This window comes from Xiphophorus maculatus, chromosome 22 (assembly GCF_002775205.1).
Source record: "Xiphophorus maculatus strain JP 163 A chromosome 22, X_maculatus-5.0-male, whole genome shotgun sequence".
Taxonomy (NCBI): domain Eukaryota; kingdom Metazoa; phylum Chordata; class Actinopteri; order Cyprinodontiformes; family Poeciliidae; genus Xiphophorus; species Xiphophorus maculatus.
Genome location: NC_036464.1, coordinates 8,463,344 through 8,490,241, shown reverse-complemented (window position 1 = coordinate 8,490,241; position 26,898 = coordinate 8,463,344). Strand labels below are relative to the sequence as shown.

Genomic DNA, 26,898 nt, shown 5'->3' with positions numbered 1-26,898 from the left:
AGTTCACTGTGCATAAATATTTTCTAAACAATAAGAAAATAGGTTAATTAATAGATCTGCATTGCCTATGCATTTTAAGTTACAACCACAAACCCAAAGTTTTTTATTGGGACTTTATGTGACAGAACAAAACAAAGTAGTAAACAATTGTAAAGTGAAAGGAAAAAAAACATGGTTTTCAAAGGGCACCGTCCAGTTTTATTCAGTTCAACTTTCCTGATACACCAACATAAAACCTGGATCAGCAAACTGTAATTCAATCTCAGCATAAACACAGCTATTCAATGAAGCCTGAGGGGTTTGTTAAAGAAGTTGGGGAGTCTTTTAAGCACTGTTATGTTATAAAAAAATAATCCAAACCCCAAATATCTCCCAGAGTTCTGTTCAATTCAGCATCTGAAAATAAAATGGGGGTTTGGCACAATTGCAAAGCAACCAAAACATAGCTTTCCACCTCAACTGGCAGAGTAGGCAAACCTTGACATTAAAAAAGTGTCAAGAGGTGCCTAGTAATGCTAGAGGAGTTGAAGTCCATAGCTCATGTGGGAGAAATCCATAGGTCAAGACAGCTGTTGTTGACAAGTTTTGAACTATGGACTACATAGAATCAAAACTGTCACTGCACATTAGGGATGTCCATGTGAGACTTTGGTCACGGGAGTTGTGTAAATGAGTGGCTAGATTGCAACAAACATGATTTGGTTTCACTGAAAGCCGGCTGCGTGTAAACGGGGCCTAAATTTGTAACATGGCTTGAGAATATACACTCACTCAGTAGCCATTCCAGAAAAAATGAGCTTTTGGCAGGAAAAGATGACTTCACTTCACAAATATGTGCTATTTTCTGACATTTGTGACTGTAATGTGACAACGTGCAAAACTTATAGTGGTGTGAATACTTTTGCAAGGCACTGAAAAGGTTTTTTTTTTTTTATTCTTCATTGTAATAGCATTTAAGTTTAGAAGAAACAGAAAAGTCATGTGTCGAGTCTCCGCTCTGGAATGTTTGTCACAGTGTTTAAGATGCACTGGGCAGAAACTGTGGCCTGTTGCCTAATCTAGCAGGAATTTGTTGACTAAAAGCAAAGATTTAGCTGACATGCAATTCAGTTGTTCTTTGCTTCTCAATGCTGGGAAGCTGACGGAGGTTGCTTGGCCTTTGACACCCTCCCGGTACCCTCTGCACCTCTTTACTCCCTGATATACTAAACTGTCCTTAACTTTGTCACTAGTTCACTTCTGATTTTGTGTCTTTATTTTCAAACTACAGCATTAGGGGGAGGGTTTTGGTATTTTGCCTTCAGTTAAAGGATTACATGTCCTCCGTAGTTTGAGAAAATCCTGACCTTTTGGACTCCAGGCTCTTTCAAAAAGTCCCTGGATAATGTCAAATATGCACTATGACTTGCATCAAGCCCAAAACAAGACTGTTTCGTTTTTGAAAACTGACATTTTAAAAGTAGAGAGCTGGGGTTTTCTTATTTTTGCTTTTGTATTTTTTGTTTTGCCCTTTGGCAACAACACAGACAAACATCCATACATTTCTTTTAAAAACCTGGAATTATTTAGGGAAAGTCTCCTCCCAATGTTGGCTTACAGTTGAGACAAGTATGCCCCCACACACTGAGTGTGTATGGGTGTCTGACACAAACAGCAGACAATACAAACCCCTCTGGCTCAGAAACAAATCCAAAGAGGAAGTTGTGGACATTTCTCTGTGGCTCATGGAACAATTCACACCATTTAATAGGCTTTTTGTAAAAAGAAGCTGGTTTTCAACAATGATGAGCAGCTTGCGGAGCCACAAAACTGCCACAGGCTTAACTTTATAAAAGGAATCAGTTCTGATCTCTTTGTTAGTGACACTGCAGAAAACTAAAGAAATCGCAAATTTAATTTATATACTCTCTATGACATCAATTACATAAACCACTACACAGATGCCAGCAGTTTTGTAGTAGTGAAGATGCAGAAGATGCATTTCTATCTTTAGTTTGAGAAACTTCCACCGAGAAATAATCTTTAATAAAATCCGTCATGGCACAATAATTGCCCCCCTGCTGTTTAACCTTTCTAGAACAATGTATACTCAATCTCAGTTGTCAGTCCAATATGAATGCATGCAAAAATGTAATTACAGACATTACCATACAGTATTTCAAGTGCTATGCCTTAAAACTCCTCTATCCTATAAAATATTTGGCCATGTGGAACAGGATTTAATTATCCTCCATGTATTCATCTGATACAGAGCTTAGCGATCCAGATTAGAGAGCTCAGGGACGGTCTTGCGAAAATTGTTATGATGATGCAAAACAAAGAGAGGAGAGAAGGAAATGCGTCATTTGTCATCAACTTTTCCCTAGCATGAGAATAGCAACTATGGTTATTTTATTTTTTATTATTTTGCGACCCCAACCGTGAGTGTTGGTGATTTAAAAATCACCAACACTGCCTGCTCATTACATGATGGCAATATTAACTTGGTTCTCGTTCACCCAGTATTTTATTTATTTCTCGGTTGTTAAAGTGACCAGTGGCTAAAAGAAAATGCCTCTGTGTCTTGTCATTTATACACCAAGGAAAAACAAAGCCATAGATTACTAAAAGTTACTAGAAACTCTGATTAACTTAAAATAACATTTGAATAAAAATAATTTACGGTACGTAAATAAGTGGATGATTTAAATTTTAAGTGGATTGTGACAGTTATCAATAATTGTGCTAGGGGTGATTTTGTTCCTCAACATAGAATTTCTTTCTCACTAAATAAATGTTCTTAATGGAAAGATTATCGGTGTAAAACAATGTTATTGTAATAAAAAGATCATTTTTAAAGCTTTTTACTCATCTTACAAAGGGTAAGACTCAATTTGTTCTTGTCATGGAGTTCATGGTGAGACAAAAACATCCTCTTTTCCCAGGTTTGTAATCATAATCCTCGTTATTCAGTCATTTCTTAAATTAGATTAGCCATGTAATCCAGGCCTGACTAATGTCTGAGAGATAAAATTATTTATTCAGTGAAAAAAACACACTAAATGCTCCAGCATTAGCAGCATTGGGTTACAATCCCCTGCTCTGAAGCATGGCAAGCAGCCAAATTACTGTGTTTGCTGAAGAAAAGTTGGGGATTTACAGGAGTCTTTTACAAACCGTTTTATCACCCAGAATCAGTCTGTGTAATTGCAGCACTTACAATCTAAGGCACAACTTTGTAGTATTGGGTGTGTATCACAACCTGAATTGGAATCAAATTGCACTTCTAAATGTTTTGGTGTATTTCATCCTGTTTTAAATTCAGTCTTTTCTGTTATAATGAGCAGCAGAGATTACATGAAGTCAAATGCTGGGTTCTGTGTTTTGATAGAATATTTGTATTTATTAATGCCTGCTGGGTTTTAGCCGCAGACATGAGTTATGATTTATTTTATATAGTGTTTTTCTTCCAGGCTTGCAATGCAACTGGTCTCAGTTTTAGTTGTTTTGGCAGAGCTGTAGCTAAAATGTAATGCTTGGCAGGTTATAAATTAAAACTGTATTAGAGTGTGGACAGGCTATTGCCATGACATCCCTGTTAAAATACAATAATTTATCATATGTCTCTTCCCAAGCACTTCAACTCCTTAAAGCTTAGCATATGTTTATAAACATTTGCTTGATCTTGTCCTTGTCCCTCATTCATTGTAATGACTATAATATGTAATGAAATTTTTAAGCCCCCCTACAGTTAAAAGGATCAAACTGAGCAACTTTGCTGCACTCAGTTAAGCCTTCCTGTTATCTGTTCAAAGTGACGCTCTCTTTCAGTCTAAACGAACACTGTACATGTATTTATTTATGTCATAGAGCAAACATTTTCCTTTTAAATAGTTTAAATCCTCTCATTAATTTTAAAAAACTTACAGTTACTCCAAATAACTAACTGTGTCTCGTCTTCCCTTAGTTACCACTTTTCCACAGATGAAAGCTGATGTTACAAATCTGGTAGCATACAAATAGGAGATAATTACTGAAAGAAGGAAAAAGATTTAAATGCCATCAACAGCCAAATTCTCTGTGGATTTCTAAATGATCGACATCTGAGACTTTGCTGGGTTTGGTCAGCATGTTGGTGCATTTGTACTATAAGGTTAAAATTGCTGAAATCTACCTTAGTTCCCCTTGTAGTGTTAATTTGTATTTGGAGATTTCTCACAAATGCCATCCAGTATGGGTGTCATGTGCATAGAGAGCAGAAAATTTTAATTTGTTCTTAAGACGGTTTGTATTTCATCAAAGTAGCTCCACTTGTTGCGGTTTACAATCCTTTTTTGAAAGTGCTGTGGTAACATAAACAGCTGAAATATACACCACCTAGGGCACAGCTGAAATGGATGTCGTTAGCAGATCTAGTTCCTACTTTCTTGATAAACTGTAAGCGGCATAAAAGTTACAATTTATAAAACATATACATTTCTAAATCTCCATCTACAGCGTACCCTCTGGTATTTGCAGAGGATTAACAGCCACAGTCACTTACGAATAGCTGAAATCTGCAAATGCTTGAGACCATTTCTAAAAACAACAAACTACCCACACCAAATATACCTTAATATGCATTAATGCAGACAGTGCAAAGTGTCTTAGCACTACTACAAATGCGAACATCTAGAGTCTTACTTATCTTCACTTTTTGCGGTACGGTCAGTCAGAATGAATGCCACCGCCAGATTGGCTGCTTTGCAAATGCTAGTCAATAGCGTGTCAAGTAGCATTGAGCCTAGCGTTTTTGTGGTTCCCAAGCTGTCTTTTTCATTAAACATTATAGACATGCACTATGGAAAAAAAATCTGTGAATAGACCAGTTTTATGAGTCAAGTTCCAAAGAAAAATTCACAAATAGGCTGGGGTTCACTATCATTTAAAAGAATCTATCCTTCTTTTAAACAGAAGATGACTGATAAGACAACTGGATGGATTTAAGCATGTTATGAAGCAGAGCAAAAGTATCTAAAACGCAATCATTTGGTTTCAAAAGTTGCATCTGAAAAAACCACAAGACTTCTGCAACAGTGAAGAGTTGTTGGCTGTAAGCTGTAGCATTAGCTAAAAAGAAAAGCACATCTCACACCAGCTGTGGAAAGGTCATGATTTGACCTTTTCCTGTTAGAAGTGTTGCTGAGGTCCTCAGTGTTGCTTGGGACATCAGCAACACTTCTGAAACTCAATACAACAGCAGTAGGAGTTTAACCTGTAATCGGTAGGTTGCCGGCTCAGGCCCCCACTCTGTCCATCTCTGCCGTTGTGTCTTTAGGCAAGATACTTCACCGACCTTGCCTATGTGGCAGCCTTGCTTCTGTCAGACTGCCCCAGGGCAGCCATGGCTACAATCCAGTAGTTTGCCACCATCAGTGTGTGAATGGGAATAAATGATTTCCTTGTAACTCGACTGAGTTTCTTAATAAAGTCCTAGATAACTCTGATGTCATTTCATTTCATTAACATGATGTTTTGAACCAGATGATTTAAACAAATCTGCTTTGTCATGACAAACAAAACCTTAGAAATGAATTGTATACTAAGAAAATGCTACCATAATACTGCCTTATTTAGCTACATTGACTTGAAGAGCTTTTCTCTTTTTAGCTTATTAAACAACACAATCTAATAATAATAGACAAGTCACCATTCCTTAAGTAGACTGTTATTAATCAAAAGGGGAAATAACATTAGAGCTCTCCATGAGTATGTTGAGCATGTTTGTAGTTAATAGCAGCAATCCTTTATTGGGGAAAAATCTGATATGCCGTTTCTCCTTAAATAGCAAGGCAGCGGTCATATATCACTTGTTCTGGATATCTACCCGGAGAGGAATGCAGATCCATATCTCTGTTTTGTTTTCTATGCTCATTCTGGATCCGTGGGGCCAGGACCTAAGCATCTTTCATTCCTTATTCATGGCTCTTATGATTTCAGAGGCTCTGATTCAGGCTGCTAGACATTTTAGCCGCATGTCTTGCTTTACAACTGTTCTCACTGCTTTTCCATGGTAGGTTGAGTCTGCCAATTCCCAGGACAAATTTGACAGGGATGTCTGAGCACAGAGTTGGGAACCAGTGCACCACCATGGCCTTAGACATCAGCTGTTGCTCCAACTTTTATAACATCCTGCAAAGCACAGAGTTGCTCTTGGCTCTTTGCCTGGGCTCTCTCGTGCTAAGCTTGCATACATGCTTTTCTCTCACAAACAGCTTGCTGGTGCCTCCTCTGGGAACGAGTGGCTCCTTTTTGCGGCAACTGCAGCCCACAATGTTGCAATACCCAGATCTGCAGAACAGACATTTTAAAAGGTTTCATTTGTAATTCATTATAGCAAAGATCTTCTTGCTTAATTGTTTTGAAATCCAATACACAGCAGTATTATGACAGGTCCGTCCAAACCGTAAACAAGTCGGCACGCCATGTTTTCCGAAATGTGGTAGATAATATTGGAACCGCTCGTCTGAAGAGGATTCTGCCATCTTGTAATGAACCACAGGACAACGAAAAGAATAAAACGTAAAACCTAGACTCCATTGGGTTGCTGCCAAGGCAAGATTACTGTACTGACTACACACACACAGGCATACACACACTGCAGCTTTCACTCCTTCCTGGGAAAACAATGAGGGGAAAGAAACATCAACAAACTGAAAGCTATCCACAGCAACAAGGACAGCAAAATGGAAAAGACCAGAGTGAGAACCTCTCAGTTCGGGGTCAAAGGTAGGCTCCAGTGGGACAGACTTCATTAACTTCAGTCATATCCTGAAGAGATCATTAAAAAGGCCCTAGAAAACACTGAGGACTTCTTCTCATCATCTGCATTCCTGGCCGCCAGTGCTTTTGTGAGTAGTACAAGAATCCATAAAAGATTCAACTTTGAAGTAGAGGATTTTCAAAGCAGATCCCAGCTTTGCATTATCATAATCACCACAACTATTTTGTTTGTGCAAAACAGTAAAGCTTCAAAATCACTTCAATAATCTCAGACGTGAAATAAAGCAACACTTGACATCATCCAGAATTTTTCATTCTTAATGTCAAAGAAATTTCTATGTTTCAAATTTTTTGGTAGGTTCTAAATAAGTTTCTATACAGAGATAGGAATGTGAATGTTTTTGTTATTGTCACAGTTTTGGGTTCCTAAACATTTTTTTAGGTCAAAGTTCACACAGATTGATGAATTTGTATTTTTACTCAATTTGTGTTTCATTTGCTGTTCTCTGAATTTTATTTTTATTGTTTTGTTCTTTGTTTTATGTTATGACGGTTGGTGTAAAATGTGACGCACATAGGTCAACTGCTGTTGTTTTTAAAAACAAATTTGACATTGACATAAAAGAAATTTCTACAGTTGTCTGGCTTAAGATATAGAACCAAAAAATATGACGGACAGTTGGTTGGTTGGCAGAATGAACTAGCTTTGGATGGATGAATGGATGGATGGATGTTTTAAACCATCTGCTAGGAAATAAAACACAGAAATATTTCTAACTAACTTTTTCCAGGATTTATCCAGATCTCAAATATCTAAACCAAATTCTAGACTTTTACAGACTGTGTTAGAAGCCTGCGTTACAGCAGCATCCATCAATGACTTCTGATTTCTCGGATTAGCTAGATTTGTACCTCAAATGCTAAAAACAGACAAAAAGGGAGAGTTTACAGAAAGTGGACTGGATAAAGTATTCTTTACAGACACTATTAAATACATTTACATTATTTGATCAGATAATGATTAAAAATAAAGAAAGAACCAACAGTCATGCTAAATAGACATCACATCCCATCAGGATATCTTCAGTTCTTATGTTTGTTCCTTTATTGACTTTCGCACTGTCCACATTTCTATTGTCCGTAGAAATGCAGCAAACTCTTTGTGAACAGGAGTACAATCAGCAGGACAGTCAGACACCAGCGCCTGAGAATCCTGCTTTTTTGACATCTCTGCTTTGATGTTGCACTCCCTCCCCCTGTCCTCGAGTGTGGGTGGAGAGTTTGGGGGGGGGCTTAGAGTGAGAGGCAGTGGAGTGGAGTGGTGAGGGAAGAGAGAGCCTGAGGAAGTTACCCATGAGCAAAGGGGGGGCTTTCCTGGAAGGACATCACTCTCTCTGTGCAACTGTAACTACGGCCGTGGCGGAGTGCTGCGCCTTATCGTCCTGCGCAACGTCCACCTGAAACAATATTTGCGCATGAGTGTTCAATTTAACATTTGGGTGACCCCTTGATCGCAGTTACAAAATACGCCGCAGCATGGTAGCTCAGGCCAACCCATAATCCAGCATGTGACTAAAGTGGTGGGGAGCATTCTGGAGTGCAGAACAATTATCAAGCGAAAAGATGTTGTTTTTATATATATATATATATATTGTACACACGGGAAGATAATCTAACGAGGGAAATGCATTCACAATACGAAATACTCAATCATAATTATACCTCAAGCAGCCTAAAAGGCCACAAATCTTGCAAAATGTGGCCACCATTTATGCTTTAGAGCAATCAGAAGGAGGAGGACATTTTAAATCCTTTGGTTTGGTGGTGTAAATGTGGAGCACTTAGCGGATTTAAGTTATGTACTGCACCGGCCTTTAAAAAAACAGAATGAAGTCGCACTGGATACTATCTCTGCTAAATTGATCATCATTAAAAATGCTAATTTGTACATAAACATGCAATAATGAAGTAAAGGACATGAAGATAAAGAAAGGGAAGGTTCATAAGGTTGAAAACATTATGATAACAGACATTAAATGACTAAAATGAAACACCAACAGGAAGACATCTCGTGCTCGTTTTTTTAGAGCACAGCCCATCAACAGTGGCGTCCTCTCCAGCATTTCAGTAATTCTTGAAACAGGGCATTCTGGTCAGGCTCGGGTTCAACAGAGTGTGTGCCGTCTCCCAGACCAGATTGTGGTAAAGGGGAACAGTCACATGAATGTGATCCATGCTCAGGCTCAGGCTTAGGCCCTAATTATATGGGAAAAAAAGAGTGTGGTGTGACAGCTATGGTGGAGCTTGTGGTTATGTCCTAAAAGACTCCAGCTGACCCTGTAGAAAAGTAGAAGGGAAAGTGAGAAAGAGATGACAAGAAGAGGACTGAGGAGCACAGAGATGGAGAGAGAATGGATGATGCATACAAAGATTTTTGTTGCTGTTTATATAAAACGTGTCTCCATATCTTTTAGTCATGGGCTGGTGACAGGTATGAAGGTATGCAGAGCACTGAGGGTCCCTGTAAATTGTTAAAAAAGCTTTTACTTAGATCCCATAGAAGGTGCCAAAGTTTCTGGGGGAGGGGAAGGTCTGGCTGTACGGAGGGTAGTGCAGCTACCCACCAAGAAAAGCATTTTACCTCTTAAAAAAATAAAAAAATCTCTTTCAGCATTTTTCTAATGGGCTACATAAAATCCAAATCAGCTCTAGAATCGAGCTAGTACGTAATACTGTGTAAACAACAAAAATGAGTTAAGAAATTTGATGAGAAAAGCAAAATCCTCACAGATAGTCATGATGGACAAAGGAACAGCACCCATCTTTCGAACTGAATAAATGCTACATTAGAACTACAGAATTTAAGCTGTGTACAGCCTATCAGTAAAGCAGCAGACTGCAGGCTAGCTGCCAGAGCAAATAGTCTAATTAAGAAGCTAATATCAGCTTATTTTGCTGGTCTTGTACTATAAAAAACAGAACAGCAAAAAAAATGGATAATATATGCCTGTTAACTTTAAATTACCACAAAATTTTAGTGGGTGTTTTTATTATAAATTTCTGCTGAAGTCCATGTATTAAGATAATCATACCGTCTTAATTGCTTTCCCATTTTAAATAAAAACAACTGCATTATGTTAATTATGTTCAGACTGTGAAATATGTTATTTTTACTCAGTGTAAGCATACTAAGAGAATCTCACACTGGTCCATACTTAGCCTCTTAGTGTAATAATATGGATTAGAGTTAGCAATGGAGTCAGATTGTCCTGTGTGTTTCTGCCTAGTAAGGCCAGAGGCTTACATGGAGGATTTAAAGAGCCACAGCAACACCACAAGCACCAGGGGGAAGGGGGTTACCCACCGAGGGGCCAAAGGAGGGAGAGCAAGCAGGGAGAGGGGCAGGCTGGATGGGATGGCTACTCTGATCAGGATCCATTTCCAGCCTGGGCCTTGGAATGCCTTTGTTCTAGTTACAGGTCTCCATTTTCCTCTCGTCCTAATCCCGGCCCGCCTCACGCCCAGTAACGGAGCAGGGGCAGGTAACTCTGCCACAGGCATGCCTCTCTATTTACAGAGCCGGCCCCCACATAGGAGCCCGCTCGCATATGTGGTCATAGATGAAGCAGCGCTGAGAGGAAGTCAAGTTTATGGAGGCTGTCGCTACCCAATTATTTATGAGGCACTTATTTTGGGATAAATCTAAACAGAAGTGCTGTTAAATCTCCTAGTGAAGGATTGGCAGATATTAAACTTATACTAAATCACACGGGATGGTATTTCTGTGCATTCAGAGCAGAGAAAATGTCACTTTGACTGAGATGTTTCTCCAGACTAGATCAACTGTTCCATCTTGGGGGCGATAGGTTTTAAATAAGCCAAACAAAATTAAAGCTATAACCACGTAAAACAAACCACCTCCCATGTAGTGCTCAGACATCCTCCACATTCTTTAGCAGAAGAGAGATGCTCCTACATAAACACATTTTTCCTAAAGTAAAGACATCCAGCAACACTTGCGCTTTCCATGCAACGGCCTCGGCCAGGCCGCCTTAAGCCCCCTTCATAGGCCTGCCAAGAGGAGTCTGTGGTACACTGTGCAGGACTCGCAAAGCCCTCTCCCACGGCTATTAGTGACCATTCATCTGGGGAGCCTGGGAAAATGCCTCTCCAGCCTGCCGTGGCCATGGGGAAACAGGCTGGCAGGTGTTCCCTCCCCCTAAGCCCTGGCACCTGTGCAGGGAGAGGAGTAAGGACCCAGCTATGTCCTGTGCGCAGACGCGCCATAGGTACCAGCTTGCCACAGCCTCTCCAACCTGACAGGAGACTAGACTCTAAAATACAGCAATTCACTTTACCTGAGCTGTGCTGCACACAGAAAAGATCAATGTGGCGACTTCAGCGGACATCTGGTAATGTACTCTGGCGGTCTGAAATGGCCATTTAACTAAATCCGTGTAAAATTGAACCTCTCGGTTTACACTCGACCCACGGTAAAATACGGAATCAATATTGCATTACTTAAAATAAGCCTGAATCAGACTAAAACACTAATGTGTTGGATAAAACAAAAAGGAAAGGTACTTAATCACACACCACCTCTTAGATGCCTTGCATAAACAAGAACACTCTGCAGAAAACAAAACTCCTGCAGAGAACTGTGAAACTTTTTGTCATAGAGCACAACCACAAGCTGCTTTTACTCAAATATCTTCCTGAATGACAAAAATGCCTTCCTCAAAGAGCAGAGGACCTATTATCCACTCATTTCGATCTGTAATTACACTGAGAAATGTGGGTGTGTTGAGCACAGTCTACCAGGGAGAATGCATGAGGTCTCTCCCAAGTTCCTCTTCCCTGGGCTACTAAAGCCCAACATGTCCGATCTAGATGTCCAGGAGCCAAAATGTTTGGTGGGAAAACTTCCTTCTGTTTATCTCTCTGAAGGCACAAATAAATCACATCAGTAGAAGTTATTTATCAAGTCTCAATTACAGTAGCTGGGAGAAAAAGTATGGAAGAAATCTCCTTTTAAGATCTGATAACGCACAAAAAAGCCCTTAAATTATTATGGCACAAAATAGTTTAGGTACAGAGTCTTAATTTTGTAAAATTACCACAAACCTCAATGTGTTTTGTTTGAATTTTATGTGATGGATCAACTCAAAGTAGTGCATGATAAATTGAGGGGAAATGATACAAGGTATTCAACTGTTTTTACAAATACAAAATCTGAAAAATTGTGACATGCTTTTTTTTCATATACTTTGATGTAATATACTTTGATGTCACTAAATGAAATGTAGTATAACTGCATTCAGAAATTGCCTAACTCCATCTAAATGCCATGAGAATTACTGTTTAACAGCAAACGTGGAATAAATTCCTCTGATCAGTTGAAATAGTATATGGCACGTCTCCCTGCATCCTCACTGAGACTGGTGGCAGCATCATGCTGTGAGCATGCTTTTCTTCAGCAGGGATGGGGAAGTTGGTCAGAATTGATATGAAAACCAAATCAGATTAATTGGAAGCTGATTGCTACTGGAGATCATTCCTACCCAAAGCACCTCCTTCCACAACAACTTTCAAGATTCTTGGGTGATGAGTGACAATATTTACTTTCCCTTTGGGATTAATAAAGTATTTTTGAACTGAATTAAATTTACACATGCTCTCTGTCCAGTCTGTGTTTTGCAAAGAACTTCAGTATGTAGGTGAGCAAAGTTAGTAGATGCATACCCTACAATACTTGAAGCAATACGTGGCTCTAAATATTGACTCAGAAGGAATGAAGTCAAATGCACGCCACACTTTTCTATTTTTTACAAAATACTGAAATATTTAACTTTCACATTTATTTTATAAAAACCCAATAAAATACATAGCAGTTTGCAGTTGTGATGTGGAAAAGTTTAAGATTTACAAACAGCTATGCAAGGCAGTGTATATGTTAATCCAATCATCCACAGAGAAAACACTGATACAAACGTTTGCTCTGAAGCACTTTGGAATGCTTTAAGCTGTTGATGGCTCATTTGTAGTGCCAACAGCTGAGGCTGCTACCCTGTTTATACTGCCCCTGTGATTTCACACTGGCACTGATTCAAACGCTGCCTCACACAGGACCCACAATCACCACCGCAGCTCCTCTGGCCTATTCTCAGGCTAGACATCAGCACCTGACACTTTCTTCCTAATGCAACGACATACAGGACGTGTGAACATGTTAAGGCACATAAGCGCCTCCTTCTGATACAACTCCACTGTAAAATAACAGAACTTCAGTTTCAGTCATTGCCTCCGGATAGTTTGATGTCAGGTTAGTATATTATCTGCTAATAGAACAGACAGGCTCTGTATTTAATACTTAAGGAGGAGGGGGGTTGAGTATGGCGTTATGTTCCACTGGCTACCTTCATTTTGGCAAATCTGTAGGGAGCTTAATAATTTTCACATGCATATTTAACTGGTGAAATAGCGATGGTTCCCTTGTTCATGCAGTGGGGTGTATCTGTGTCAAATGGGGCTTCAGTCTGTGATCTTCATCATTACAGATTTCTGTCTCTCCTCCGTCTGTCACTGGGAATACGAGTCAGGCATTTCAGTAACCGTACACTGGCAGCCTGTTCACACCTAGCCCAGGGGGAGGATATAAACTCTGCAACACAGTCGCTCCTCTGACTTCCTCCACTCGTGATCCGCATGTAAGTAAACATGAACAAGAAAAGCAGGTGACAGGTCTCCATAATTGCGAAGTGGAAGGAAAAGGCTAAGTTTTCCACATTTTTTATGTCTTTTTTTTTTTTTTACAACAAAAAATCTGAAAAGGTGGGCATGCATTTATGCTATCCCTTGTGAGTCAGAGCTGCAAGTCTTTTAAGGTATGTCTGACTGAAAAATTGCCCTATCCTCAGATTGGATGAAGAACATGGGTAAACGGTAATTTATGTTTTTTCACTCTTGCCACACGTTCTCAAATAAATTCAGATTTTACTTTGACTCGGCCATTTTAACAGATGAATATCCACCAATCAAAACTGTTTCACTGCAGCTGGAAGGTGAACCTTTGCTTCAGTCTCAAGTCTTTTGACACCTCTAACAAGTTTTGTTCCCAGGATTTACCTGTATTTAGTTCCACCCACCTTTTCATAAACTCTTACCAGCTTTTCATGTACCTGCTGAAAGAAAAGAAAAAAAGTCACATTCCCACAGCATGATGGCCTTTGATATGTGTTTATTTTAAGGATTAAAGTTTTACCATAGTGTGCAGTGCTTTGCATGTAAAACAGTTCCCGTTTTGTCTCATCTGACCTTTTTCTTCATGTTTGCTGTGTCACCCACACCTGGCTTGTGACAAAGTTTAGATTAGACCTATTATAGCTTTCTGCCAGCCATCGCTCAAAGAACACTGTATCTCTCGTTTGCTTCTCAGAAAAACGTTCTCTAACAAAATAAGGCGGCCCTGACAGAACAGATGCGTTCATTCTTAGCTTAGGTTACACATTTGGATTCTATTTACTCCGCTAACAAGTTGTTACCTCAGTTACACTGGATTTTATGTAGGGTTATTAAAGTAACGGTCATATGAGTTTCTATGCAGCCGTTATCAGATTAGAAGTATGTTTTGAAATTTCTTTCCGCTTCATAATCATGCCCTACTTTGTGTTAGTCTATCACATAAAATCCCAATAAAATACATTGAGGTTTGTGGTTGTAACAAAAAGAAATGCAGAAAAGTTCAAGAGGAACATCTTTGCAAGGCATGGTGCATGTGTATGCGTGAGAGGCAGAGATGTAGCCAGAGGAGAAACTTTATGAGATTGACTGCCCTGTAATCCCACTCCCACAGTGCTGCACCGCTGAGTGAGCCCAGTTTAACAGTGCTTAAACGCTACCTGTAACAAATGCGTCTGTCTTACAACGCGCAGCTGGAGGTTCCTTAAATGCTAGCCTTAGTTGGTGCTTCAAAGTCAAGTCTGCACGTCGCTGAGGGAATGTGCACACATTTAAAAAAGAAAGAAAAAAAAGAATAAATGACCTCAACTGACTCGCATATCTGCATAATTTGTTGATCATGCTCAATGACTGTGCAGGCAATAGCGGCTGTTTTTGATTCATTTTCCACTCAAATACAAGCATGGGCAGAAAGAGTCCACAAATGTCCCACCAACAGGAGAGAAAACAATGCTTACTGCTTTAACAGATCTTGTATGAACAAACATGGAAGACATGCCAAGCCAAACAGCGCAACACAATATAAAAAATCTCATATCAGCGCTCGCCTCCACGGGTCACGCCCTGGGTGTAGGACTCTGCCGTGTCCCGACTGGTTGTGTTGTCTTTACACCCACACACCTCGGAAAAAAAATGAACATAAAAGATGGTTTTGACGGTTTCGTGATTCCTTTCCCATCCTGCTCATGATAATCATTTCGGCATCATGATTTAATGGAGTAATGGTTTCCGTTAACAGTCAAAATAAATCAATAACCTCGCAGTTGACGGAAGACACACCTAAGACAAAAATGAAGGAAGGCAAAGATGACTTTATTTTGGAGGAATGAGGAAAAAGATGCAGGCGATTAGATTAGGCGGATTTTCCTTAGTTCGGATCTGATCAGTGAACTGAAAACCCAAATTCGAGAACCAGCCCCATTCATTTAATGGACTCAGCCCCTATTCAAAAGACAAATGCATCTCTCAACACAAAGTACTTTGTTTAAGGTAAGAGAAATATGCATTGGTGCAAAAATTAACACACCTGTAAGAAACCGAGAAATCAGTATCGGCCAGAAAGATTCTGATCGGTGCATCACTCTGGATTACCTCTCACAAAGAAGGCCGAAGCAGGGACCAACTCCTTCTTCTGTTTAGCTCGTCTTCTAACATGCAGAACCTCTTCATATTGCTTAACCCTCTGGTCCACTGGTTCGCGAACAAGGGATGCAACCTCCTGCAAATGGCAGAAGTTTGCCATGTAAATGTAGGAAGCTGCTAGGAAAGGTTTGAATTTAGACATAATTACGACAGGAGTCACAAAGCAGAAAAGAGGAAGTTCTACATGACAGGTAAGTACAGAAACTGTGCAAATGCCTGAAGGAGAAAAAATACCTGTTTTTTTTTGTTTTTTTTAACTTATTTACTTGCTTGGTTTGTACCTCAACTTGGTCTGTGGTAAACCAGCTGGTGGACTCGGGGCTCCCCAGGGGCAAAACATGTAGATCCACCAGCACAGCAAAGTTCCCACACTGTTATACAAAGAGAGAAAAATAGTCACAGGTTGTTGAGCACACAGGGAACAAAGGAAATCAGAGTGTAAGTGACTGACAGCACGGCAAACCACAACGACCTCCCGTGTCCTCAAACACAAGCCTCAGGCCACTCACAGCATCATTCCCCTCACTCTCATTTTGCAGTCTAGCTATCTTTACCGATCTCTTTACACACAAAAAAAAAGATATGACCCTGTCTGTTTCCTGATATTTTCCATCTCACAACACAAAACTATTTTGCAATAGAGCTCTTGCCTCCAGCCACAAGAGATTGCAGAAAGATGCTTGTTAAATGCAAAGGTTTTCTGTTTACTCTCCTTGTTTGCAAAGCATTAAGGAAAAGGCTGCAGAGTTTATAACAATGAGCTTCCAAAAGTATTCATACTCACATGTTTTTATGTGAAAGCCACAAACCTCAATGTATTTTGTTGGGATTTTACATGATAAACCAATAAAAAGAACAAAGTGAAGGGAATTGGAAACAGTGTTTAATTTACAAATAAAAACAGTGGAATGCATCTGTAAGCATCCCCTCTTCCTTTATCCAAAGTCGTCTTATAAATCAACTGAAATGTAAGTACAGCTGTTCTGTAAAGGCCCCACAGAGCTCTGTTCAATCTACTATTTGAAAATAAAAAGAAGATGATGCAATAACAATTTACCAAGACACAGGTATCCACCAAAGTTCAGTCTATGAATTAATCAGAGAAACAGCCAAAGGCATCATGCCAACTCTGGAGGAGCTGCAGGGATCTACAGCTCAGAGGGGAACATCTGTTCGCACAACTATTAGTCCTTTACTTGACAAATCTAGGCTTTATTAAAGAGTAGTAAGAACAAAGCCTTTGTTGAAAGAAAGCCTTTCTTTCGATGTGGCTTTGAGCAGTTAAGATTTACCACGATGAGCCATGCAGGGAACACAACAAACAGATGGAAGAAAACACTCTGGCCAGATGAGACTGAAACTGAACTTTTCAGCCTACATACAAAACCCAATGTGTGATGGGATACCAGCATGTGCCTGAACACAACATTCCCACCAACACATGATGGTGGCCGCGTTACGCACCGGGAGTGATTTGCTTCAACTTGGGAAGCTGGTCAGAGATGATGGTAAAGGTGGATGGGGATAAATGCAGAGAAGGAAATCTGTCAGAGGCTGTGAAACAGTTATTGCTGTACTGAAGCATAAACTTCACGTGCAGACAAAACTGCAATAGAAATGTTTGGTTAAGTGTTAAAACAGTGTATTCAAATCTTAATTAAATACATTAGAATACAACAGAATAGAAATATTCCATATTGTCCCACTGTGGGGAAATTCAGATGTACCAGCAGCAAGTTACAAATAAATAAAATAAGAACAAGAAACTGAATAGTAGGTGCAACAGCAAAGGAAGTAAAATACTATACAGGTATTAAAACTTGCATAATTCAGATCCCAAAAAAATTGCATTTGAGTTGAAATATTTAAAAATGTACAATATTTCTGAACAAAAAACAAAAATAACCATCGAATTCAGTTTAGAGACGTATACTAGAAAATGAACAGATGCATTTTAAAAATATATATATTGATAAAAGGAGGGCTAAATCCAAATGCGCTCCTCCTGCATTTGTATTTACAAAATTATTTGTATTTTTTCAAATCCGAAAAAATACAAATATTTTATCCTTTTCATTCCACTTTGCATTATTATGAAGTTACTTCATGTTGCTTTATCACATAAAAGTCAACTGAAGTTTGTTATTATAACATGAAAAGATGTGGATGATATTTAATTAATAGGCAAGGATGCCAGACAGCTGTTCCATCTTTCTCAGGCTAAAACGACTTTGCACATCAGTGCAAAAGCTGCCGGCAGCAGAGAACAACTGGAATGTGGGTCTCGTGTGAACTTCGCCTGTCCCTGGACGAGGAAGTAACGGATGGACCGCGACCACCCACACCCCAGACATCGCTGCCCCCAAAAACCCAAAGTGACACTTCAGCGAAAACAAAAAGATCCAAAGTCCTGACACGGATTCCAGCCTCCCTCTGCAGACCTGGGAAAGAGCAGTACTGACAGCAGAGCTACTGGTTTTACAACAAAGAATGTTTTTCCAAACCCAGGCCTTTGTTGTGAGTCAGGCTTGTCCCCTGAGCTTCAGGATCCCAGACAGGATGACTAAATGTCCCAACTCAGACTGAAGGGATGCTCCTCTGACCTTATTCTCAGGATGTTAAGAGAGGTTGTATAAGGGAAGGCTCGGCTACTGCAGAATTTACTCTGCTGCCTTTCTCACAACTTTTCCTCAAAACATTAAAAGAGAATACTGATGATCTTATCTGCTGTCATAAAACTAGAGCTGGGCTGTGACCACGGTCCAAATAGAGCTGCCAAATATTTAGCATATTCTTCTTCCCATGGGAACGTTTTCAGTTCTCATTGTCTTTCTGTAGGAAAATTAATAAAGTGAAGCCGCTTCCTGGTTTCCCCTACAAGCTCAAGCAGAGGAGAGGGCGCCCCCATATGACTGATCAGGGAGCGTCTCTATTTCTTCCACAGAATATTTTCCTAGGGCTCTGCTGTGTGTAGATGCATAGTGAAAACACAATGCTTTATCTTTGTCAAACTTTCAAAGGGGTGAGAATGCTCTGGACCTTAAAAAAAGGTCCCATGTTATGTGCCACATCTTCCATGATATTTTTTTATGCATCCGTCCTGTCAATATCAGCTCATCCCCAATGGATGAGTATTCTCTTCATGTTGTGACCTTTGTCTCGCAGAGGTCCACCGGTGACTGGTGGCCTCTGACGACTACCCATGCATGAGAAAGCCTAGCAACAAAGGGTCAGACCTTGTCAATCAAAGCGTGGACCCCAGTAGTGGACTTGACATATGCAGAGTGGGATTCTCATACGAAGTCTCAAAAGTTTGACTTTTAAAACACGGGAAGAAAAAGTACGAGACCAACATGGATATAATTTTTTTCTCACCTTTACTCCATTAGTGGCAAAAAAATATATGTTAAAAAGTTGCAAAAACATGGTTGCATAAGCATGCAGAGTAGTTTAAAGTAGTATCTATTTATTCATGTGTTACTTTTGTGACACCAATTGAAATTAATTTTATTAACAAAAAATGTCCTGCTGGGTGTGCCGTGGTGACTTAGGGGATAGCGCGACCCATGTTTTGAGGCCTTGAGTCCTTGACGCGGCCGTCGCAGGTTCGACTCCCGGACCCGACGATATTTGCCGCATGTCTTCGCCCCTCTTCTTCCCCCTTTCCTGTCAGCCTACTTTCATATAAGGGACACTAGAGCCCACAAAAGACCCCCCGGAGGGGTACAAAAATAAAATAAAAATGTCCTGCTATTCACTCATCTGCATCCTTCACTTAAAATCAGAAAGAAATCAAAAAGATGGGAAAGCCTAACGAAGTCAGCTAAGACATCAAGAAGAGAATTATGAGCTGAACAAGTTTGGTTCTTTGGGAACAACTTCCACATGCTTGAAGGTGCCGCATTCATCTGTTCAAACAATCATATGCAAGAATAGACATGATGATGTATACTTCAGATGTCGTCTATACTTTGGTGTAGATATCATCATGTCTACACTTGCTGATGAATACATTTCTGACATATTCTTTATGTCAATATTGTGGCATTTAGCAAAGAGAATTAGCCAGTTCTAACTAACCTGAAACAGTAGATGTTTGTAAATTCAGAGAGTGAGGCGAAGAATGGGTGTGTGTCTTTTTGTTCGACGTATGTAAACTGATGAACCACTTATGGGAATGAGTTAAACCTCTCCAAATCAAAAGTGCGTTATAGAGTGTAAAGTTGAAGGAGATTGTGCAGCAAGCTGATGCGTTTTCTGTACTTCTTACTGAGCGTTTTAGGACTGAAAGGCGAACATCGAGCAAAAACTCAGACCAAGTTGCTGTTATCACATGAGATCAGGAGATGAGACGCAACTGGGAACTGGATGCTGATGATCAACAGTGGTCTGGCCTCTTGCACAAAGCAGCATGTGATCCTACAGACCTCTCAGAAACGAGGGAGGGTGAGTTAGTCAGGAATGCTCACTAATGCAATCATCCTAATGAGAAACGAATTAATTTGCAAAGCAAAAGTGCCGGTTAGAGGAAGGAACAGATTTATGGCAGGGGTGCCCGTCCCTGAGCTCAGACTGTGCTGTTCATGTGGCGCTACTGAAGCATTTTTAAAAAGGACAATTGAGTCGAGTGGGCCAGATAACACAAAAAACATCCAAATCTAATTTTACACAAAGGCTCTGACTACAATCTGATCATGTGGGCTAATTTTGTCAACTGCTAGCACAAAGAGTGACCAGTGGTCTCCTGGCTGAACTATGCCATGACCTACGACCCAGTAAATTTTTGCGTATCCCCTATGAGGCCCAAGCAAAATCTCCCTGCAGAGTCTAATGAGATATTGTTGTACATTGAAAGGGATTTGACTTCATTTACTAAAGGGGAAATACCCTGATTATTGCTGAATATTAAGACAAAACAAACAACCTCAAAGTTCACTTTAATGGCATTATAATTACCTTAAGAACACCCAGAAGCTTTCTAAATCTGTCCCAGACAGTTTAAGAGTATTTCCACTTCGTATAGCTGGTTTGACACGTTTAAGGCTCATAGTAACTGTTGTTGTTTTGATAAGGCAATAAGTTGTAAAGGAAGTGTCTCTATTCAGGCTTTCTAAAGTGGACCAGCACTGCTTTGTTCGCCGTCCTGCACCAGCCTTCAAAATTCCTGAGCAGAGGTAGCGAGAGGCGCTACTTAATACCAAATCCTTTATTGTGCCATCTTTTGTGTGCTGTCACTGAATAGATGAATAGGACTGGGTCTTCCCGCAGGCTAAGATTACCTTCTTTATACTTTGTGTCCTTGCTGCCAAAGTGATCAATATTACACAGTGTTTCCCAAAAGTACCCATTCAACTTCAGCTTTTTCACAGTTTGAATCACATTCCAAGCATGAGTCTTATCTATTTTATGACAAAGTACTGCATCGTTGCAAAATACAAAAAGGGTGCCCTGCATTTGGTGCAATTACAGCAGCTTTGCACATCTAGAGACTGAAATTTTTGCTCATTTTTTGCAAAATACTTCAAGCTTCATCAGGTTGGACAGTCTTGCCACTGATTCCCAACTGGATCAAGGTCTCAACTTTGGCTAGGCCATGTCTAGGGGTTTTAGTCTCCATGCAAGGTAAACCACTGCCTCATTCGTAGATAGTATTTTGCAGCCTCTAACAGATAATCTTCCAGGATTGCCCTAAATTCAGCTTTAGCTCCTTGTCTATCTTGAAACAATTACCGTACTTAAAAAAAAACAATCAACTAATTTGGTAATTGATTAATCATTAACTGGATTATACAGACTAAATAATAGCCATTTGCTAGAAGAATTTTTTGCTTCCCTTTGTCTAATTTTTTTTGTAATGTAAATTCATCAAAATAAAGTTAATTTTAATCTGAATAGTCAGAGCAGCAATTAAGATAAAACTGTACAAAAAATATATTCATATTGTATTAAAGATAAAAAACAACAAAAAACTTCTTTGTCTGTAAATATGTTCTACCCAGATCTCTTCCATTAAAAAATAATCTGCTGTTAAGCATCTTCTGCTCAATTTTTAATCGCTTGATCCAAAAAAAAAAAAGTCAACAGATCAGCCTTACACTTTATTGATGCTAAGTCGAGCAGAAAGGGCAGAGCTTTTCACATGTTCATGATAGAAATATATTTTTAGCTGTGGATGCATCCTTTACTACAAACGATGAAGAGTTCACTAAAGGGATGCTATGCTATTGTATTCTAAACAATAAAATGTACATTTTCTAACTAAAAAATATATTTGCATCTTTAATTATGGCATATAAAGATTTGAATGAAAAATCTGCAGAATGTAACAATATTTTTATCCAATTAATCATCAGTATAATCAAATACTAAGATAATCGTTAATAGTTCAAGAGGCACAAATGAAAGTCGCAATAAGAATCAGAGACTAAAGTTGCTTCTCCACAAGAGAAAACACTCTTACTTCTGTCTGCAAGCAAACACGTCCTGACTTCAACTTTCTGATGACCACTTTGCCTTTTCTAGTCTTCAGAGTTCTGGTGTGTATCACTTTCAGTTCCCAGAACACTCTCCACCTTCCCTTATCTCACTCCCAGACCCAGCTCTCCATCCTCCTGCCTGAGCTGCTTCGAGTTGGGCACCGGGCCCAAAATCTGGGAGCAGCTTCACCCGCCTCCCCACCTCGCTGCCCTTTGCCACTGCTATCGAACAGTATAAGAACCAGACCTTCTCGGACTGCACTTAGCTCAGAGGCTAACACTAACCAGCCACAGATGTTTACACTGGGAGGGAAGGGGCTGGGGATGCAGTCTCACTCAATAAAACTTGCATCTCTCCCTCTTTTTTTTGTGTCGCTCTTTTTCTGACTCTCTCTCTCTTTGCAATCTGCAGAAAACCCAGGGGAGCTCTTAGAAGTGTAAGCTTGACAGACCTGCTTTTTGGCTTTATTTGCTTCATTCCCAGCTCTCTCTTTCTCTCTCTCTGTGCAGTGAGTCACCTGGGTTTCCCCTAAAAAAGAACAACTTTTCTCCTTTCCAATTTCTTAAAATGGCCAAACTACACAGAAAACGTGAGTCTTGACTAACATAGACCCAGATGCTATTTAAAATCAGAGGATGGAAGCGTTCCATCTGAGTGCAAAACTCCTTTCATTCATTCAAATATTAACACACCCGAGTCCTTTTTATTTGATGACACAAAAAAAGAGAGAGACACAACCCAGGAGTGGAATTTCAGCAGCAAGAACAGACAGGAATATCTCCAGGTAACAACTCAGCAAACAAAGCATAGGCATACACTGGAGAAATTAGTAGACAGAAATAAGCTGGGAAGTTTGCGTCCCATTTGGAAATATACAGAACCTTGCAAAAGTATGTTTGCCACATTTTGTCCCGTTACAATCAGAAACTTCGAAGAATTAATAAGGATTTAATGCAACATGCATTTTTTTCGATCTCTTTTTCCCTTACACCCATAAATAAAATGCATTGCACTCCGACAGGACTACCGTGGATCGCCATATTTATGCACGGTGGGAGCAGCATCATGCTGCGGGACAGGGAAGCTAATTAGAGCTGTTGAGAAAATGAATGGAGCTAAATAAAGAGAAATCTTGATAGAAACCCTGTTAGAGGCTGCATTAGACTGGAGACAGGAAAGGAGGTTCGAATTCCAGCAGGACAACAACCTTGAGCCGTACAGCCAGAGACACAGTGGAGTTGCTTGGACTGAAGCATATTCATGAATATGAAGAATGAACAAAGAGTTCAGACTCTAGATGTGCAAAACTGATAAGGGACTTCATCTCAAAAGACATCTTTTGCTTTTAACGTGACAAAATATGAAAAGTTCCATGGGTATGAATGCTTTTGTGAGGCAAAATGCATCCAACAAATGGAAAACTGATTTTTTTTTTTTTTTTATCTTTTTGTTTTGATTTGTTTTGTTTCATGAACCTGGGAAGAATCAAATTGTTTCCAATCGCAAAAATCCCAAATATTTTGCTCGATGCACTATGTGTGGTCCTCTGTGAGCTCATCTACAGAGTGACAACACTATGCAGCACATAAACCTCTGACATTAAACTGCTCTGCAATACCTCAAACAGTTTAGTTTCTAAAAAAAAAAAAAAAAGGAAACATCTCGGCCTCAGACAAGAACTCGGGGCAGCTGGAAAGTCAGCAGTGAATAATGCTAATAGAAGGCAGATCTGCTGCAGCAACGTCCTGCCAGACAAGCAAGCACATCGGTGGATCATGTTTTTAAGCCTGCAGGCCCCCTTTTCGGGAGGTCTGAGAAGTGGCAGGTCACTATATAGTCTAAGCCCTTTTAAGAAGGAGCATACCAGAACTTAGTGCAGCTCTACAGATCCACTGAGGGAGCAGCTTTAAAAACACTTCAGGGAGACAGAATCATAAAACAGCTGAACAGCCTTCTTAACATGGCTAAAAATTCATGAAAGTGCCTCAGAAATCCTTTGATAAATATTATGCTATATAGACAAGCAACACCTCAGCTCAACGGCTTTTCTAAGTATTTAAATCAGTAAAAAAACTTGTTTTGTCTTATGAGAAGTCATGGGCTGAGCTTTGGCTGCTTTTGTTTGGACTGATTCATTTTAACATACTTGTTCGTGGTTAGTTGGTTAAGAGTGGTGGAGGCTGTGCGCATTTTCTCAGGCCGACTAACACAACAGTATCATTATGTGCCAAGTGGGACGGAACATTCCTCGAACCTTCAGGGTTTTACTCTCCCACAACCAGCCAGCGGGGGTGGTGGTGGGTTAACCCGTATGCAGGCATGCATATGAAACAAATAAGGAGACTGAATCCAATATCTGGTCAACTAGGTGCATATAGCATTAGGGAGGATGTGAGAGATCAGCGCAAATGTCTGCAGCCCTCATCCAAGCCTCTCAATAAATGAAACGTCAACAAAAAGAGAGAGCAGCAGCTTTTCCTGCACTTAACAAAAACATCTGACGTGCGTTATTCCTGAGAGAGAAACTGACTGAGGATGAACTGCACGGCTTTTTTTAATAGAGCAAGTTTCTCCTGTGCTGGATGCTTGAGCCCATTAGCAACAGGATCAAGGGTTAGTCAGTGAAAAATTGCACAAGGAGATCAGACACTTAAACACGCCACAGTGGGGAGAAGCTGAAAAGCATATCTGTACTCCCCTCTAGTGGACAAAGAAAAATCCTCCAAGAAGAGAAGAAAAGCTGTCCATCCTGCTTATCCTTGCAGAGTCTCAGGTGCCTCTCTCCAGCATTCATTGAACAGGTTGCCTGTTGTTTTTATACCTGACATAATGCATTTCAGAAAATGATTAATCGTTTTATAATGTTTTTTTAACACAGACAAGGTCTAAATTTAATTTGTAATCAGCCTCCTTTACTCAAATACCCTTTAAAAAAATCCACTGCAAGCATCCAGACCTAAACCAGTTAGTAAAATGAGTCCAACTGTGTGCAATTCAATAAAACTCCAGCTCTTCTGTGAAGGCCTCAGAGGTTTGTTAGAGGTCTGCATCACGAAGACCAAGAAACACAGCAGACAGGTCAGGGATGAGAAAAATTTAAAGCAAGGTTAGGGTTTAAAACATTATACCACATTATAAATTCTCACAGAGCACTGTACAACTTATCATCTAAAAATGGAAATATTGTGGCACCAAATGCATTCCCTTCCAGTTAAACTGCCAGGCAAGGCAAAGCAGGTCAGTTGTAACCGAGGCAAAATGTGATCCTACATAATATTGACTGGTGCTGATTATTTGTATACAATGAAGACTGAATAACTATCCACTTAATCAGGCACTACTTTGTTTCCCCAAATCAAAAAGATATTGCGTTTACAGGACAAAAAGTGGAATGGTCAAGTGCAAAACGTTTGTCAGTTATCAAATGGTGTGCACAAAAGCCATCATTTTGGGGTCAGATTATTTTTTATTTATTCTTCATTTTGAAAATATCATCACAATTTGAGAATTTGTAACATTAACTTTGCAAGTTAATGGATAGATTTGTTTTTGCATAACAATGTCTGAAAATTGCATTAAATGTGATAGACATGCTCCCTAAAATCATATTGATTCATGGTACACGGGGCCTTTGGGGTTTGACTTACTCTACCTACCTTAATGACAAACTTGAAGGGAGACATTGCTTCACACCACCTGACAACAAGAACACAGCTTGAATTATGTCTAAAGTATTGGCCACAGATCCTTACAAATACCTTTAAATGACACAAAAAGGAAATTACTTCTTCAGAAATTTAGTGGAGGACAAACTAGCACAGATTTGAGAAACCTACTTTTCAGTAAGCTGAAAAGTAGTTTGCAGTCGTGAAAACTACTTCTAGTTGAAAATCTAAGATTTAATCATATTTATAGAAAAAAAAACAAGACAGGGTAAACTATTTTTTAAATACTACATAAATTATGCTTATTTTAATTATTCAAAAAAAACTAAAAGGGCATCTCCAATGCTCTTAAACCGGTCTTTAGGAAGTCAAACATGGACTGAAATAATCCACAGTGATTGCAAAGTATTGAAATTATATTTTTTATATGCATAACATTTAAATGTATAGCATTTTAACACCATTTTTGCAAGTAACCCACCTTATTAGATGATCCAGTTCTAGATTCTTCTGTAAAATGTGCACCAAGTTGTTCTACACCGCTTACCTTTAAAAGACAAAAAAGCAAATTACTTCTTCTGAAATTTAGTGGAGGACAAACTAGCACTGATTTGAGAAATCTAAGTCCTGTGTTTTTTTTAACACAGCCTCAGAATTAACATAATTTACATAATTGTCAATATATGCATATAAAAATTCACACAGCTTTTTTGTAGCTTTACAACAATAGTGAACCTCAGTATTTCAGAGGTAACAGGTCCAAGAGGCGTCACTCAGCCCTCTGCGTTGTGACTGCCTTGAGCTTTTTGGGGATCTCAAGGTGTTCTGGGGCCAAGAGGGATACACAGTCTCTCCAGTGAGATCCAAGTCTGATACAGGGGACTCTTCCAAAGGGACACACCCGGCAAACCAAAAAAGGAATGACCAGGTGGAGTCCAAAGCAGACCACCTCAGCTGACTCCTTTCTTCTCAACAAACCTGTTTGGACGTTTATGCATTGGATCTCAAGGTGTAGTCCTGGCTTGACAATCTAAGGGTCCCCTCTTTACTTTTTGCAGATCAAAAAGTAAAGAGGGAAAAGTAGTTTGTAGTCGTGAAAACTTATGTGGAGTATAAAGGTCAGCCTAAAGTCATG

General features: G+C 39.6%; 1 protein-coding gene across 1 annotated transcript in view; it reads right to left on the bottom strand.

Moving 5' to 3' along the window:
• The window catches only part of slx4ip (SLX4 interacting protein), a 52,685-nt gene that overhangs the window by 18,749 nt on the left and 7,038 nt on the right, over positions 1-26,898 (bottom strand). The window contains exons 2-5 of the mRNA XM_014469666.2: positions 26,245-26,310; positions 25,755-25,794; positions 15,903-15,992; positions 15,571-15,697 (exon numbers count right to left, since the gene is read on the bottom strand). Of these exons, the coding sequence (XP_014325152.1) occupies positions 15,571-15,697; positions 15,903-15,992; positions 25,755-25,781 (244 nt within the window). The 5' untranslated portion in view covers positions 25,782-25,794; positions 26,245-26,310. The remainder of the gene's footprint in view (positions 1-15,570; positions 15,698-15,902; positions 15,993-25,754; positions 25,795-26,244; positions 26,311-26,898) is intronic.